General features: G+C 41.8%; 1 protein-coding gene across 1 annotated transcript; it reads right to left on the bottom strand.

The window, feature by feature from the left end:
- Nucleotides 1-161: 161 nt before the first annotated feature.
- On the bottom strand, nt 162-11,351 carry btg3 (B-cell translocation gene 3). Its single transcript, XM_038990162.1, has 5 exons — nt 11,246-11,351; nt 10,451-10,657; nt 10,125-10,262; nt 978-1,173; nt 162-860 (listed from the first exon to the last, which is right to left on the bottom strand). The coding sequence occupies exons 2-5, from the start codon at nt 10,621-10,623 to the stop codon at nt 645-647; spliced, it is 723 nt and encodes a 240-aa protein (XP_038846090.1). The 5' UTR covers nt 10,624-10,657; nt 11,246-11,351; the 3' UTR covers nt 162-644.
- Between the last annotated feature and the right edge of the window lie 6,749 nt (nt 11,352-18,100).

Here is an 18,100-nt window from a genome sequence, read left to right as displayed (position 1 = left end):
CTGAATTCAACAGGTGTAATACAAATATGTACATTACTTTGTCTGCCATAGACAATCATATTGTATTTGCATATAATATGGTGTTTACTGTAAGCCTATGGGATGAAGGCAACAATCATTCAAATTACACTGCAGTAAAATATATCAAAACAGCAACAGAGTATGATTTGAAAATGTGTTTAATGTCTCATAATTTAAGGTTGGCACAATTCATGAGTAAACTGTATAAATAAAAAATTCTCATTAGAACATAACTGATGGACAGTACAGTAGGTAACAGACAATTATCCATCAAATATAAATACAGTACATATATCTTCATAGCTATAAAATACATGAAAATACAAATTCCTTCTCCATTACAACTGTAGATTCCTTTACTCACACGATTACAAATGATCTAAAGTGCAAAGAGTTAATGTTCTTATCAAACAAAAAAAATTAAACAAATTCAAGTTTCCAGAGTGACTATTAAACTACTAAAATAGTTTTTTAAAATGTGGTCAGTCATGTTAGTGAATTTTAGTTTGCCCTCTCATTCTCCTCCAACAAGAACTATATTGCTTGCTCTAGTGGTCACCCTTTCACAGCTCAGGGAACCTGGAACAGGCTAACACTAACAGCAACACTTGCTACAGTGGTCCCTAACAGTGAGCCAGGCCTGGAGTGCCACCCCAGTATCCGTGCCACCTTCTGTGGCCAGGTGGGGCCCAGTCGTTGTGTCTGAAGGGCTGGGTGGGTCTACCTTGGGTTCTGAAGTCATAGTGAGGAGGACGTGGACGTCCATTATATCCTTTACCCGGCCACATCTTCTGCTTGGGCACTGGAGGACGCCACAAAGGAGTAGCTGGGTAGATCACCTTTGAACAATAAAACATGGGTCAATTTCAATTATATTTTCCCCATTGTCAGAGCCGACCAAGGAGGTATTCAGACAAGACTGTATGGAACACGACTATGTTCGTTACTGGTTGTACCTGGTATTTATGGCGATTTTGAGGGAAGGTAGGGGGAGGACGGGTTTCTCTGAGGCCACTATCCTCGTCTGAGGAGGAACAGGAGTGGTAGTCAGATGTCACCCTCTCGACAGCGCTGGTCACCTTCTTAGTCACATCCTCTTTGTCGTCACCAGAGAAACTGGCAACAGTGAAAGCAAGGTTTCTCTCTCCATATCTGCACGAGAGGAAAAGAAGCCAACAAGACAATTCTTTGTCACTGAATGTATATCAACAATTTAGTGCCTCGACTGGTAACCCAGAGGGATTTAACATGAATGGTGTAGTTAAGAGGTAAACAATGGAACAACAAGGCTTCAAAATGACTCTGTGTTTGTAGACAGTGGCAAGTCAAATTCAAGGAATAAGTACTTTTTCCAAGCACTAATATTTATTTCAGGACCATACATTTGTAGTAGTTCCTATTACGCAATTGTTTCTAGTTGTGGAAAAAGTGGTGGAAAAGTACTCAATTGTCATACTGGGGTAAAAGTTAAGATACCTTAATATAAAATGACTCAAGTCAAATTGAAAGTCACCCAGTAAAATATGACTTGTGTTAAAGCCTTAAGTATACTTAAAACCAAATACTTAAGTATCAAAAGTAAATAGAATTGCTAAAATGTACTTAAGCATCAAAAGTAAAAGTATAATCCATTTCAAATTCCTTATATTAAAACAAACCAGAGGGCACAAATATATATATTTTTAATTGACGAATAGCCAGGGGCACACTCCAACATAATTTACAAACAAAGCATGTGTTTCGTGAGTCCGCCAGACCAGAGGCAGTAGGGATGACCAGGGATGTTCTCTTGATAAGTGCGTGAATTGGACCATTTCTGTCAAAACGGGTGTCAGGGAAAATGGAGTAAAAATTACATTATTTAGGAATGTAGTGAAGTAAAAGTTGTCAGAAATATAAAAGTACAGATACTCCCCAAAACTACTTAAGTAGTACTTTAAGGTATTTTTACTTAAGAACTTTACAGATGCCATGTCACATTGTTTAATTGATATCACAATATGTGAATCGTTTTATTTATAAACTGTAGCAGCAATAATTTGAAGCCACAAATTGCTGGAGAACTCAAATCCATAAAAAAATTGAGCTATGGATTAAAGATCAGGACAGTCAATGAGATCAACATGATTGAGTAAGTTTTAAACTATGACAACAATAAAACTACTTTATTGTAGGACAGACCAAAATCGTCTTCAAACTCAATCAAATATGCTTCCCAAAAATAACGTACTCTGTGGTAGAACATTTATTTTGAATGACGATTTTCTGCATTTATCAGTGTGCCATCAGGTAGCCTGACTTCAGATGTGTCCATGTAAACAAGATTATGGAAAGTTATTCTTACAAAGCATGTAAACGTTTTAATCAAACTATTATAAAGCTGACTATCTAGCCACAATCACATTATTATGTGCATGTAAACATACTCATTGAGCAAGTGAGTGCTCACAACAGTCCAGTAAGTACAGCCTTTTTATCTTCTATTGAACTTTGGAAACTGTTGAACTTGATTATGCATTCTCAGGACTGAGGTCTCCACCTCTGCAGCTACCCTTTCCATTTATTTTTGCAAGAGTTGTGTCCTTTTCCAGGCATCTCTTGTTCTCTCCCTTTTCGTGGTCCTGCTGTGCATCTAGGTAGTCTTGATATTTCTGCCTTGCTGATTTGCAGAAAGATAATTGGTGGCGTTATGTTGACATTCTTTAGTCCTCCTGCATTCGCTAAAAGAGTCATACACCAGTCTGTGCTGTGGAGGACTGCGCCTTTTTTTTTGACAACAGTGAGAGCGGAGTTGACTGCCGAGGCCTGTCCATGGGAGAACACAAGGACAATTTGAGTTACTGGCCACAGGTCTCCGTTGTTTTCTATACCCTTCAGACGCTCTAAAAAGAAAAGGTGTCCAGAGCAGTTCTCTGCGGATCATACTCGCTGAACAGACAGTGATGTCTCAACACCTCCTGCTGTATGAAGAACTTCAACTGCCTCAGGGCGTCGTCACATGCCCCAGAAAAACTCTTCAGGTCAACTAAGTGTGAGGAGACGTTTGAATTTGCGCTCACATGCTTCAGGAGTCCTTGTCATCTGTTGTGGGACAAGACAAGTAGCCTTTCGTCACAAAACTGGACTTGATTGGGGTTTTGAGCATCAGCCTCAACACCTGGAGGCACTTTGTCACTCAAACGCAAAAATCCTTCTCCCACTCACTTTGCTAGACGCTCGTTTTAGCACCTTACATTTTGAAAACCCAATGTCAACTTTGGAGGGGCCCATGGCCTCATCCTCTGTCACAGTGTATTTCAGGGAGTCTAAGTGTCACACCTCTTTCTTCAAGACTCTGCTCGTGACATTAGTCAATAGGTCTGCCCAGTATGCTGTCAGGAATGGGACTGTCAGTTTGGTAGTTTTGAAGGTACCCTTGAATGTGTTTGGCTACAAATGTGAAAATCTGTTTTGCTTGGAGCAGGGTTCGTACAGACAGTGGCAAGTCAAATTCAAGGACTTACGTATTTTTTCAAGCACTAATATTTATTTTCAAGGCCCATTAGTTTGTAATAGTTCATATTACTATGAAATTGTTTCTAGTTGTCACCAGCTGGCAGTAGCCTCATGGGGGAAAAACATAGTATTCACCACTACCTTACAAGTTGTACTCAATAATATGTTGTTTCACTACCATGAGTGGTAAGTCAGTACTGATGATTTTGCCTAGTGGTGAACACATTTCCTATTCACATTTCTACACAAGTACAGCACAATGACTTTATTGGGCATTTGGGAATCTACTACTTAATAGTTACGAATAAGCATCCTGCTTCCGACTGGCAGCTTAAGTGTCGCCGGTCGGGTGGGCTACGTGAGGAAAACGGAACGTGAACGGCAGGAGCATGGCTGCCACTTGATAAAGCGGAACATCGTAGGCACCCATGAATGAGGCATTCGGCAAAAAAGCTCTAGAGGTTGTTGCAAAGAAAAAGAAAAGTCACATGCATAACTGCCGCCAGCGCAAGATGCAGCGTTGGTCTTTTCCCCTTCATGTGGCTCTTCAGGGCCAACTCACCCATGCTTCCAATGTCAAAGTCTGACTCATTTTTTGCACCTTACACAGTGTGGGTTGCTTGGGTCCAGTGATGTAGTGGTAAAAAAAGTAGATAAACTACACTGAACACAAATATAAAACAAGTAGTGTTTCATGTGCTGAAATAAAATAAGATATTTTCCATATGCACAAGACTGGATTGAATCTAAATTTGCCCAGCATATTAGCTATCGATGTAACGTTTGGCGGCGCCTAATCAGTCAGTGCTGTACCTGCCTGGCTGAGTGGCAGTATGGATGGAATACGCGAGCTCGCCTGGTAACCACAGCGTGAAACACACGAGGAAAATAAAACTGTAGTCTGACAGGAAAATAATTTGCAAGACCAACACATTTTTTCTAAAATATTTCTTAAAACATTTGATCATTATCTATTCTCCTCTCATTTTAATTCAAGTACCAACAGTGGCTTGCGAAAGTATTCACCCCATTGGCATTTTTCCTATTTTGTTGCCTTACAACCCGGAATTAATTAAAATATATTTTTTTTGGGGGGGGGGGGGGGGGGGGTTGTATCATCTGATTTACACAACATGCCTACCACTTTGAAGATGCAAAATATTTGTTATTGTGAAACAAGAAATTAGACCCCAAAAAAACAAAAATTGAGTATGCATAAACTTTCACCCCCCCAAAGTCAATACTTCGTAGAGCCACCTTTTGCAGCAATTACAGCTGCAAGTCTCTTGGGGGTATATCTCAAAAGCTTGGCACATCTAGCCACTGGGACTTTTGACCATTCTTCAAGGCTAAACCGTTCCAGTTCCTTCAATTTGGATGGGTTCCGCTGGTGTACAGCAATCTTTAAATCATACCACAGATTCTCAATTGGATTGAGGTCTGTGCTTTGACTAGGCCATTCCAAGACATTTAAATGTTCCCCCTTAAAACCACTCAAGTGCTGCTTTAGCAGTATGCTTAGGGTCATTGTCCTGCTGGAAGGTGAACCCCTGTCCCAGAAACAAATCTCTGGAAGACAGAAACAGGTTTCCCCCTTAAGAATTTCCCTGTATTTAGCGCCATCCATCATTCCTTCAATTCTGACCAGTTTCCCAGTACCTGCCGATGAAAAACACCCCCACAGCATGATGCTGCCACTACCATGCTTCACTGTGAGGATGGTGTTAGGGGTGATGAAAGGTGTCGGGTTGGTGCCAGACATAGCGTTTTCCTTGATGGCCAAAAAGATCAAATTTTAGTCACGCCTGACCAGAGTACCGTCTATATATTTGGGGACTCTCCCACATGCCTTCTGGCGAACACCAAACGGGTTTGCTTATTTTTTCCCCTTGACCACTCTTCCGTAAAGCCCAGCTCTATGGAGTGTACGGCTTAAAGTGGTCCTATGGACAGATACTCCAATCTCAGCTGTGGAGCTTTGCAGCTCCTTCAAGCTTATCTTTGGTGTTATTGTTGCCTCTGATTAATGCCCTCCTTGCCTGGTCCTTGAGTTTTGGCGGTCGGCCCCTCTTGGCAGGTTTGTTGTGGTGCCATATTATTTCAAAAAAAATATATATAATAATAATGGAACTCCGTGGGATGTTCAAAGTTTCAGATTTTTTTTATAACTCAACCCTTCTCCACAACTTTGTCCCTGACCTGTTTGGAGAGCTCCTTGGTGCCGCTTGCTTGGTGGTGACCCTTGCTTGGTGGCGTTGCAGACTCTGGGGCCTTTCAGAACAGGTGTGTGTATGTTATTTCACTTCAAAATTAGGAGTATTTTGTATGTCCATTACATGAAATCCAAATAAATATCCATTTAAATTACAGGTTGTAATGCAAGAAAATAGGAAAAACACCAAGGGGGATGAATACTTTAAGGAACTGTATTCCAGTACTTGAATTTCAGAGTGCCAAATTCAAGTACTTTAAGCACCTTCTGCGAACCCTGTACAGCTGTGAATGTAATGCATGTCAGTGTTTTGCAGGATTCGCCGCTTTCGACTGCTTGTACAAATTAATATTAAGTTTGGCAAAACCTCTAGTTGCAACCTAGACAACCCAACGATGTCCACAAAACTGAGAAGCCTGTGATTTGTCACAAAATAATCCCGTCTTGCAGGGACATCATTCATCAGTCTATATAAACTATTTAAAATGCCCTTTACGTTACAGTTTATGAAGTCAAATGCATTTCAAAACGCTTTGTGGACACTGCAAGGAACATGTTCCAATATCAAACAGCTCTAAGTCTGTGTCGTCTGCAAGGACAGATGTGAATTCTCTGTAAAACTTAAGGTTAACATTTGGTCCATCCATCAAAATGTATAGAGGGTGAGAAATGTGAAGTTTGTCAACTCTGGAGAGACAGTCCTTAGTTGTGCCATGTCCCATGAAGGATGAGTCCAGGTAGTGTGTGGTAACCTTGTTGCTAGTGGGGGTCTAAAAACCTTACGTGGACATCCTTCAGCGGAACTGTTTTTTCCCCAACAATTCATCAAAAAGCAGCACATAACCATTGTTTTTTGGCAACTTGTCCAGGAGGTGGTGCTGAAAGTAATGTGCAAGACCATGATTGATCACGTAGGCAGTTCTCTCCTCCCTACAGGCATATGAATTGGCATTAGCACGGTCAGGAAACATCCAGGGGAAAATTGTGGCGTTGTCCTCTGCACTTTTGCAGGAGTAGTGGGCGACACTTCAATGTCCATAGGATCTCTGCGCATCATGAATCATTGTTTCGGACCCGTGAAGAGAGCTTTGAAAAGAACTCAGGTGGAGGATTCTGAAAGCAATACAATTCTACTTATGTTAGGTTGTATTTGTAAAGGAATATCCCTTTACTTGACATTCATACTGAGTGCAAAAAACATTAAGGCCACCTGTTTCAATGAAATAGAATGACTAGATGATTCCACGTGAAAGCTATGATGCCTTATTGATGCAACTTGTTAAATCCACTTCAAATCAGTGTAGATGAATGGGAAAAGACATACTAGAAGGGTTTTTAAGCCCTGAAACAATTGAGACATGGAGTGCATATGTGTGCCATTCAGAGGGTGAATGGGCAAGAGAAAAGATGTACAGTTGAAGTCGGAAGTTTACATACACTTAGGTTGGAGTCATTAAAACTCGTTTTTCAATCACTCCACATTTTTCTTGTTAACAAACTATAGCTTTGGCAAGTCGGTTAGGACATCTACTTTTTGCATGACAAGTAATTTTACTAACAATTGTTTACAGATTATTTCACTGTATCACAATTCTAGCAGGTCAGAAGTTTACATACACTAAGTTGACATTGCCTTTAAACAGCTTGGAAAATTCCAGAAAATTGTCATGGCTTTGAAGCTTCTGATAGGTTAATTGACATCATTTGAGTCAATTGGAGGTGTACCTGTGGATGTATTTCCAGGCCTACCTTCAAACTCGTATTTCAAGGCCTACCTTCAAACTCTGTGCCTCTTTGCTTGACATCATGGGAAAATCAAAAGAAACCAGTCAAGACCTCAAAAAAAAAAAAAAAGTCAACCTCCACAAGTCTGGTTCATCCTTAGGAGCAATTTCCAAACGCCTGAAGGTACCACGTTCATCTGTACAAACAAAAGTATGCAAGCATAAACACCATGGGAGGACGCAGCCGTCATACTGCTCAGGAAGGAGCATGAATGTACTTTGATGCGAAAAATTCAAATCAATCCCAGAACAGCAGCAAAGGATATTGTGAAGATGCTGGAGGAAATAGGTACAAAAGTATCTATATCCACAGTAAAACGAGTCCTATATCGACATAACCTGAAAGGCCGCTCAGCAAGGAAGCAGCCACTGCTCCAAAACCGCCATAAAAAAAGCCAGACTATGGTTTGCAACTGCACATGTGGACAAAGATCGTACTTTTTGGAGAAATATCCTCTGGTCTGATGAAACAAAAATAGAACAGTTTGAACATAAAGACCATTGTTATGTTTGGAGGAAAAGGGGGGAGGCTTGCAAGCCGAAGAAAACCATCCCAACCGTGAAGCACGGGGATGGCAGCATCATGTTTTGGGGGTGCTTTGCTGCATGAAGAACTGGTGCACTTCACAAAATAGATGGCATCATGAGGTAAAAAAATGATGTGGGTATATTGAAGCAACATCTCAAGACATCAGTCAGGAAGTCGAAGCTTGGTCACAAAGGGGTCTTCCAAATGGACAATGATCCCAAGCATACTTCCAAAGTAGTGTCAAAATGGCTTAAGGACAACAAAGTCAAGGTATTGGAGTGGCCATCACAAAGCCCTGACCTCAATCCTATAGAACATGTGTGGGCAGAACTGAAAAAGCGTGTGTGAGAGGCCTACAAACCTGACTCAGTTACACCAGCTCTGTCAGGAGGAATGGGCCAAAATTCACCCAACGTATTGTGGGAAGCTTGTGGAAGGCTACCCGAAACATTTGACCCAAGTTAAACAATTTAAAGGCAATGCTACCAAATACTAATTGAGTGCATGTAAACTTCTGACCCACTGAGAATGTTATGAAAGAAATAAAAGCTGAAATAAATCATTCTGACATTTCACATTCTTAAAATAAAGTGGTGATCCTAACTAACCTAAGACAGGGAATTTTTACTCGGATTAAATGTTTGGAATTGTGAAAAACTGAGTTTAAATGTATTTGGCTAAGGTGTATGTAAACTTACGACTTCAACTGTAAGTGCCTTTGAAACGGGTATGGTAGTGCAACCCAATATTAGGAAGGTGCCCTTAATGATTTGTACGCTCAGTGTATATACAACTACCTCTTACATTTAATCTTCAACCCTTAAACACATAGCCTATGCTACATACATTTTAAATGTCCCCTTCAAACCAATGCCTGTAGCTATATTACCGTCAAACAGACATTAAACAAACATATAGAACAATGGTAATGAAAACCATGGTTTAAAGATAAATGTATTAAATGACTAACGTTATAGCTTGCCATTAGGTGCAGCTGTAGAAACTACTTTCAGCAACAATGGTGCTGAATGATGATGCCTAGTTCAGCAGATCTTGGCTGGCTTTGATGGAAAAATGTACGGTCCTGTATCTAGAAATTAACAGTGGTAGAGTTTGCAAACATTTGGCCAGCTAGTTAGCTTGCAAACAGACTACTGTGCTAGTTAGCTCACTATTTTAGCCAAGTTGGCTAACATCATTGTGCCCAAATCATTCAACATCCCATATCAACAGCCTTGAACGAGGCATAGATAAAGTGCTATAGTTATCTATAAATTCTGTAATACTCCAGCTTCAGTTCACTTAGCTAATAAAACTAACTAGCTAGCTGGTAAACTCTAGCTTGCTAACGTTAGCTAGTAGGCTAGCTAGCTCTTTCCATTATTCAAATGTAGCTAACAGAAGTAATTCACGTTTGAAACGTTTCTTTACCGGTTGGTCTGGTTGTGCTGTTGCTGCTGAAGCTCTGGAGGTTGTTGCAGAGAAAAAGTCACAATGTAGAACTGGTGCCAGCCCGGGCTGCAGCTTTATGTCTTTCCCCCTTCATGTAGCTCTTCGGGGCAGATTCACCCATGCTCGCAATGGCAACATCTTTGATGCATTTTTCACACCTTGCATGATGTGGGTTGGTTGGGTCTGGCAAAACCCATTCATAAAACATCAATATCCTGCCAGGCACAATTTAATCTATATTTGCCCGGCATTTTAGCTGTCGATGTGACCTTTTGGCAGAGCCTCATCAGTCAGCTCTGTACCTCCCTGGTTGAGTGGCAGTGTGAGTGGAATGATCAAACTCGCCTGGCAACCTGAGCGCAAATCACATGAGCGGAAAAAAACGCCTGGAAATTAATTCTTAAGACCAATACATGTAATAATATTCATATTAACATATTTTAAGATTTCCTGCTCTCATTTTTATTCAAGTACCAACTTGAGAAAATGTCTGATTTTCAAGATATTCCAGTACTTGAATTTCAGAGTACTTCGAGCACCTTGTGCGAACCCTGCAACTGCCCATCTCCCAAAGTGTGCACTCCCTCCAGCCAATGCTTACACCAATTCAATGGTTTTAAATAAGACTGACCTGCAGCACACCTCCCCTGGATCCACCCACAGGGTGAGTTCTCTGGGCAGGCCAAGGTCCTTGTACTGAACCCCACTCTCCTGGCAGGCCCGCAGCAGCTCTGGATCCTCCCTCTGCAACCTGTTCACTCGAATACACCTGCAAAGTAGTAGAGTATGCAATAGACCTTCAATAACTCCAATCATACAAATCACTGCATATCCAAAACATACCCTATTCTTCATAGGGCATGATGCCCTAGACTAGAGGTTGATAAAGCTACTGATATGGTAATCAAGATAGGGGGAGCAAGGCCACAGACAGGCATCTGATCCATAGTTAGTTACCTGAAGGCCTGTCCTTTGCTGGGGTTGTCAGGATACCAATGCCCCCTGAACTTCTCCTGCAGGGCAACAGTCAACCGCTCCACAAACAAGTCCACTTTCTGGGTATCCAACCTTTCCACCTTCTTGATCAGTCTTTTCAGGAAAAACACCACTGCTGCAATCTCTTTCATCATGTTTCACTGATGTGCTGTAACGATGGTCCAACTTCTGGAAATATGAGAAATAGTAGCACAAATTGACCAGAAACAGTAAATTCACAAACAAGTTAATAGCCTAGAAACAGCGGTTTCATCCATCAATGAATCTCCAAAATCCATGAACTATGTAGCAAGCAAAGCCTACCTAGCAACAGAAAACAAGCTGACAATAATTCGTTGAAAGTAAATATTCAACTAATTTAGTGGGTTAACCATTGTTAAATCCAAACGACATTCCAGTCTGGCGGGACATCTTCCAGAAAGGCGCGCTGTGATACAATACTTCCGTTTAGCCATGTGACTGCCAATCATTCATAGCTGGCTAACTGTGTTAGCCATCAACAAAACCCAGACAAAAACTACTATATACATAACCGAGGTATATATTAATTGCAGATGTTTGTGACAAAACTTGTCAAGTGAAGTAACCTTAACGTCATCCTAGCTAACTACTGTAGCTAAATAAAGAGAAAAAGTTCAAAAAACATGTTATTAATAATAAATTCGTCGGGCAACTAGCTAAGTAAACTTTTTAAACTACACATCAAAACACGTTATTTGATTATCCAAAATAACAATTAAAAGGCCATCATATTACCGTAATTCCTGTTCATCACCATGTGGGAAAACTGTTGCCAGCTTAGCTCATGACTGTCTGAACCTCCGTATGAGAGCATAACCTGCCCCGGCAAGCGGTAGCGCGTTTTCTGAACTAGCCCTACGTCACGGTCGTCACTAATTATTACAGTCACAGAGTCATAATTGTGGCTAAACCCCGCCTATTTCTACAATGTCTCTTTCTATAATGATTTTAAACCAAACCGCAACCAAACTGCTAACATTATGCCTAACCTTAACATTAAATTAAGACCAAAAAGCACATTTTTATTTTAATGAATTTTTACGATATAGCCTATTTTGACTTTGTGGATGTGGTAACTAGTGACGATCCGACGTCATCCCCAGTGAGCAACGCGACTAAAATGGCTGACTTGAAATCATCCTAAACAATGTAAATGGGGATGTAATAATGTTGTTTGAAACTATGAAAGAGCGTACTATATTTTAACTGCTCCAAAATTACACTGCGCTTCCTTATTAGTACACATCCTATGCGAAGCAAAATACAACTGCAAAAGGTGAAATATATATATATTTTTTATATCCACAGGGGGGTGCTCAACCTTCATCTAAATCAACGGCTTGTATGTATCAAATCAGAGTGGGTAGAACCCTTGTAGAAGACTGTACTTGGTTTATGAGTTATCAAAAAAGGTTTAGAGGTCTCCAGGGTCTCGAGACCATATATTGAGTGTCTCGGTGTCAGATACATTTGTGCTCGGCTTGACTCGATCTCGGGACAGTCAGGACTCGTAATTTCTTCCCGAGACCAGCCGAGTAAAAAACTCATGATTATCAGCCTCCATTCAGTTAGCGCATTAAACCTATTCGCCAGACCATATATGCACTCCTTTCTTAAAATATTATTTTAATGTCTGGTGGGCAGTTGCAGCGATAAGACAAAATCGAAATTGGGGAGGAAAAACATAAACATTATCTTAACAGCCGTTATATATTTTATAGACATGTTTGCGCAGTGGCGAACCTATAGGCCTTCAGTGTGTGACAGGTTCGTGATTCTGAAAGGACAGCAACCGCAATACCAGCTCACTCATGTAGGATAGCACTTTTTTATAAAACACTAAAGGGTGTAATGGAGGGTATACGCAGGTATAAACCGTATACCCACTTTTGTTTTAGTGGCCATTGCATTTAGTCCATTATTATTCCCTATTGATGCGTATCACAGTATGTAGTGGAGGTATACTATTTATCAATTATGTAGTTCAACAGAGAAATCATGCACAAAGTAGCCTACGCAATTGCAAAGCACGTGAAATATATTCGCATGCGCGCCACACACATAGTCTAGTATGCAAACCAGGTATTGAAAAAGTTAAGTCCAAAGTGTTGGTTAGTAAGCTATTAGTGATGAGCAATTGTCGTCATGTGCTGTTTGCACCAGTGGCATAGAAATGGTTGGACATGACAAGAAATTGGACATGACAAGTCCAACCAGTCAGATTCAAATCAAACTTTATTTGTCACATGCGCCGAATACAACAAGTGTAGACCTTACCGTGAAATGCTTACTTACAAGCCCTTAACCAACAGTGCAGTTCAAGAAGAGTTAAGAAAATATTTACCAAATAAGCTAAAAAAACAAAAAAATTAAAAGTAATACAATAATGAGGCTACATACAGGGGGTACAGGGCTTAGTTGAGGTAATTTGTATATGTAGGTAGGGTGAAGTGACTATGCATAGATAAACAGCGTGTAGCAGCAGTGTACAAAACAAATGCCTAAAAGGCCAGCATCCTAGAGTCGCCTCTTCACTGTTGACGTTGAGACTTGTGTTTTGTGAGTACTATTTAATGAAGCTGCCAGTTGAGGACTTGCGAAGCGTCTTTCTCAAACTAGACAGTCTATTGTACTAGCCCTCTTGCTCAGTTGTGCACTGGGGCCTCCCACTCCTCTTTCTAGTCTGGTTAGAGCCAGTTTGCACTGTTCTGTGAAGCGAGTAGTACACAACGTTGTACGAGATGGAATAGCGTTCATTTCTCAGAACAAGAGTAGACTGACAAGTTTCAGAAGAAAGGCTTTGTTTCTGGCCATTTTGAGCCTGTAATCGAACCCACAAATGCTGATGCTTCAGATACTCAACTAGTCTAAAGAAGGCCCGTTTTATTGCTTCTTTAAAATCAGCACAGCACAACAGTTTTCAGCTGTGCTAACATACTTGCAAAAGGGTTTCTAATGATCAAGCCTTTTAAAATGATAAACTTGGATTAGCTAACACAACATGTCATTGGAACACAGGAGTGATGGTTGCTGATAATGGGCCTCTGTACGCCTATGTAGATATTCCATTAAAATAATCAGCCGTTTCCAGCTACAATAGTCATTTACAACATTAACAAAGTCTACACTGTATTTCTGATCAATTTGATGTGATTTTAATGGACAAAAATTTGCTTTTCTTTCAAAAACAAGGACATTTCTAAGTGACCCCAAACATTTGAACGGTAGTGTAGGTATTACAGACTCAGTCAGGGAGAGGTTGAAAATGTCAATGAAGACTCTTGCCAGTTGGTCCGCGCATGCTTTGAGTACACGTCCTGGTAATCCATCTGGGCCCTCGACTTTGTGAATGTTGACCTGTTTAAAGGTCTTGCTCATATCGGCTACCGAGAGTGTTATCACACAGTCATCCAGAACAGCTGGTGCTCTCGTGCATGCTTCAGTGTTGCTTGCCTTGAAGTGAGCATAAAGGCATTTAGCTCGTCTGGTAGGCTCGCGTCACTGGGCAGCTCGCGTCTGGGTTTCCCTTTGTGTCCGTAATAGTTTTCAAGCCCTGCCACATCCGACGAGCGTCAGATCCAGTGTAGTAGAATTCAATCTTAATCCTGTATTGATGTGGTTTAAGCATTGTTGTGGATTTAGACCATCCATTTTTCGCTCTCAAAATAAAAGTATCTCAAATCAAATTTATTTATAAAGCCCTTCTTACATCAGCTGATATCTCAAAGTGCTGTACAGAAACCCAGCCTAAAACCCCAAACAGCAAGCAATGCAGGTGTAGAAGCTCGGTGGCTCGGACAAACTCCCTAGAAAGGCCAGAACCTAGGAAAAAACCTAGAGAAGAACAAGGCTATGAGGGGTGGCCAGTCCTCTTCTGGCTGTGCCGGATGGAGATTATAACAGAACATGGCCAAGATATTCAAATGTTCACAGATGACCAGCAGGGTTAAATAATAATAATCACAGTGGTTGTCGAGGGTGCAACAGGTCAGCACCTCAGGGGTAAATGTCAGTTGGCTTTTCATAGCCAATCATTCTGAGTATCTCTACCACTCCTGCTGTCTCTAGAGAGTTGAAAACAGCAGGTCTGGGACAGGTAGCACGTCCGGTGAACAGGTCAGGGTTCCATAGCCGCAGGCAGAACAGTTGAAACTGGAGCAGCAGCACGTCCAGGTGGAATGGGGACAGCAAGGAGTCATTAGGCCAGGTAGTCCTGAGGCATGGTCCTAGGGCTCAGGTCCTCAGAGAGAGAGAAAGAGAGAAAGAAAAGAAAGAAAGAGAATTAGAGAGAGCATACTTAAATTCACACAGGACATCAGATAAGACAGGAGAAATACAGACTGACCCTAGCCCCCCGACACAAACTACTGCAGCATCAATACTGGAGGCTGAGACAGGAGTGGTCGGGAGACACTGTGGCCCCATCTGACGATACCCCCGGACAGGGCCAAACAGGCAGGATATAACTCCACCCACTTTGCCAAAGCACAGCCCCCACACCACTAGAGGGATAACTTCAACCACCAACTTACCATCCTGAGACAAGGCCAAGTATAGCCCACAAAGATCTCTGCCACAGCACAACCCAAGGGGAGGCGCCAACCCAGACAGGAAGATCACGTCAGTGACTCAACCCACTCAAGTGACGCACCCCTCCTAGGGACGGCATGGAAGAGCACCAGTAAGCCAGTGACTCAGCCCCTGTAATAGGGTTAGAGGCAGAGAATCCCAGTGGAGAGAGGGGAACCGGCCAGGCAGAGACAGCAAGGGCAGTTCGTTGCTTCAGTGCCTTTCCGCTCACCTTCACACTCCTGGGCCAGACTACACACAATCATAGGACCTACTGAAGAGATGAGTCTTCAATAAAGACTTAAAGGTTGAGACCGAGTCTGCGTCTCTCACATGGGTAGGCAGACCATTCCATAAAAATGGAGCTCTATAAGAGAAAGCCCTGCCTCCAGCTGTTTGCTAAGAAATTCTAGTGACAGTTAGGAGGCCTGCGTCTTGTGACCGTAGCGTACGTGTAGGTATGTACAGCAGGACCAAATCGGAAAGATAGGTAGGAGCAAGCCCATGTAATGCTTTGTAGGTTAGCAGTAAAACCTTGAAATCAGCCCTTGCCTTAACAGGAAGCCAGTGTAGAGAGGCTAGCACTGAAGTAATATGATCAAATATTTTGGTTCTAGTCAAGATTCTAGCAGCCGTTTTTAGCACTAACTGAAGTTTATTTAGTGCTTCATCCGGGTAGCCGGAAAGTAGAGCATTGCGGTAGTCTAACCTAGAAGTGACAAAAGCATGGATTAATTTTTCTGCATTATTTTTGGACAGAAAGTTTATGATTTTTGCAATGTTACGTAGGTGGAAAAAAGCTGTCCTTGAAACAGTCTTAATATGTTCGTCAAAAGAGAGATCAGGGTCCAGAGTAACGCTGAGGTCCTTCAGTTTTATTTGAGACGACTGTACAACCATTAAGATTAATTGTCAGATTGAACAGAAGATCTCTTTGTTTCTTGGGACCTAGAGCAAGCATCTCTGTTTTGCCTTTCTTATGTCTGAAACACAGGCTACCAGCGAGGGCAATTATGGGGCTTCACCATGTTTCATCGAAATGTACAGCTGTGTGTCATTCGCATAGCAGTGAAAGTTAACATTATGTTTCCGAATGACATCACCAAGAGGTAAAATATATAGTGAAAACAACAGTGGTCCTAAAACGGAACCTTGAGGAACACCGAAATTTACAGTTGATTTGTCAGAGGACAAACCATCCACAGAGACAAACTGATATCTTTCCGACAGATAAGATCTAAACCAGGCCAGAACTTGTCCGTGTAGACCAATTTGGGTTTCCAATCTCTCCAAAAGAATGTGGTGATCGATGGTATCAAAAGCAGCACTAAGGTCTAGGAGTACGAGGACAGATGCAGAGCTATCTAATTGAAAATGATACAGATTAATACAAATAGTGGAATCATGCCATAATGGAATAATAGATCATACTACAAGTTTGGAATGTGGCTACCTAGCTTAGTCACATGGATTCCTAAACCATTGCTAAGAATGTTGAAAATGACTGCAGTTTCAGGCTGGTTGCAATGGTGCTAGCTAGGTAGCACGCTAAAGCTAGCTAGCTACCCCAGAAGTTGCTAATAACATCTGTATCAAAGATATTAGCAAACATGTTTAATCCTGCTCGTTTGAAACTGATCTCATTTCAAATGCTCACACAGACATTTTCCCATTCGGTAGAACAAATAATGCCATATTACCAACGCAGTATTGTACAGCTTTGACAGTGATCGTAATGGTGGCGCTTGGCTTGCACGTGCAAATTCAGCACACACAACATTCTACAATATAGTTGTGTTATTTGACGTGTCAAATTAAAATATTATTTGACTGTGAAATAGTGCTATTTGACGTGTATCTTTTTTGACATGCAAAGACCCAAACGGAGTTCCATACGCAGGAGCATTAGTGAGGTCGGGCACTGATGTTTGGACAATAGACTTGGCTCTCAGTCAGCGTTCTATTTCATCCCAAAGGTATTCGCTGGGGTTGAGGTTAGGACTCTGTGCAGGCCAGTCAAGTTCTTCCACACCGATCTCGACAAACCATTTCTGTATGGACCTCGTTTTGTGTATGGTAGCATTGTCATGCTGAAACAGGATAGGTCCTTCCCCAAACTGTTGCCACGAAGTTGGAAGCACAGAATCGTCTAGAACGTCATTGTGTGCGGTAGCTTTAAGATTTACCTTCACTGGTACTAAGGGGCCTAGTCCGAACCATGGAAAAACAGCGCCAGACCATTATTCCTCCTCTACCAAACTTTACAGTTGGCACTATGCATACGGGCAGGTAGCGTTCTTCTGGCATCTGCCAAACCCAGATTCGATCGTCGGACTGCCAGATGGTGAAGTGTGATTTATCACTCCAGAGAACACATTGCCACTGCTCCAGAATCCAATGGTGGCGAGCTTTATACCAGTCCAGCAGACACTTGGCATTGCGCATGGTGATTTTAGGCTTCTGTTGAGGCTGCTCGGCCATGGAAACCCATTTCATTAAGCTCCTGACGAACAGTTCTTGTGCTGATGTTGCTTCCAGAGGCAGTTTGGAACTCAGTAGTAAGTGTTGCAACTGACCACAGACGATTTTTACGCGCTTCAGCACTCGGCGGTCCTTTTCTGTGAGCTGCTATGGCCGTTGTTGCTGCTAGACATTTTCACTTCACAATAACAGCACTTACAGTTGACCAGGGCAGCTTTAGCAGGGCAGTAATCTGACTAACTGACTTGTTGGAAAGGTGGCATGCTATGACGGTGCCACGTTGAAAGTCACTGAGCTCTTCAGTACGGGCCATTCTACTGCCAATGTTTGTCTATGGAGATTGCATGGCTGTGTGCTCGATTTTATACACCTGTCAGCAACGGGTGTGGCTGAAATAGCCAAATCCACTAATTTGAAGTTGGTGTCCACATACTGCTAGGAGGATGTCATGTCATTCCATTAGAGGAGTGGGTGAGTGACTAACTTTTTCCCCTCTTATCGTTTTTCAGTGGCTATACACAGCTAGAGATGCAGGTGTCA

The sequence above is a fragment of the Salvelinus namaycush genome, chromosome 3 (assembly GCF_016432855.1).
Source record: "Salvelinus namaycush isolate Seneca chromosome 3, SaNama_1.0, whole genome shotgun sequence".
NCBI lineage: Eukaryota > Metazoa > Chordata > Actinopteri > Salmoniformes > Salmonidae > Salvelinus > Salvelinus namaycush.
The sequence above is the reverse complement of the archived record's forward strand: the minus strand, read 5'-3'. Positions and strand labels throughout refer to the sequence as shown.

Excerpts from the sequence above, each read along its gene's own strand:
- btg3 (XM_038990162.1), bottom strand. The coding sequence starts at position 10,623 with ATGATGAAAGAGATTGCAGCAGTGGTGTTTTTCCTGAAAAGACTGATC. Across the intron at positions 10,263-10,450 it reads AGCAAAGGACAGGCCTTCAG|GTGTATTCGAGTGAACAGGT; the intron begins GTAACTAACTAT and ends ACTACTTTGCAG. Across the intron at positions 1,174-10,124 it reads CCAGGGGAGGTGTGCTGCAG|ATATGGAGAGAGAAACCTTG; the intron begins GTCAGTCTTATT and ends CCTCTCGTGCAG.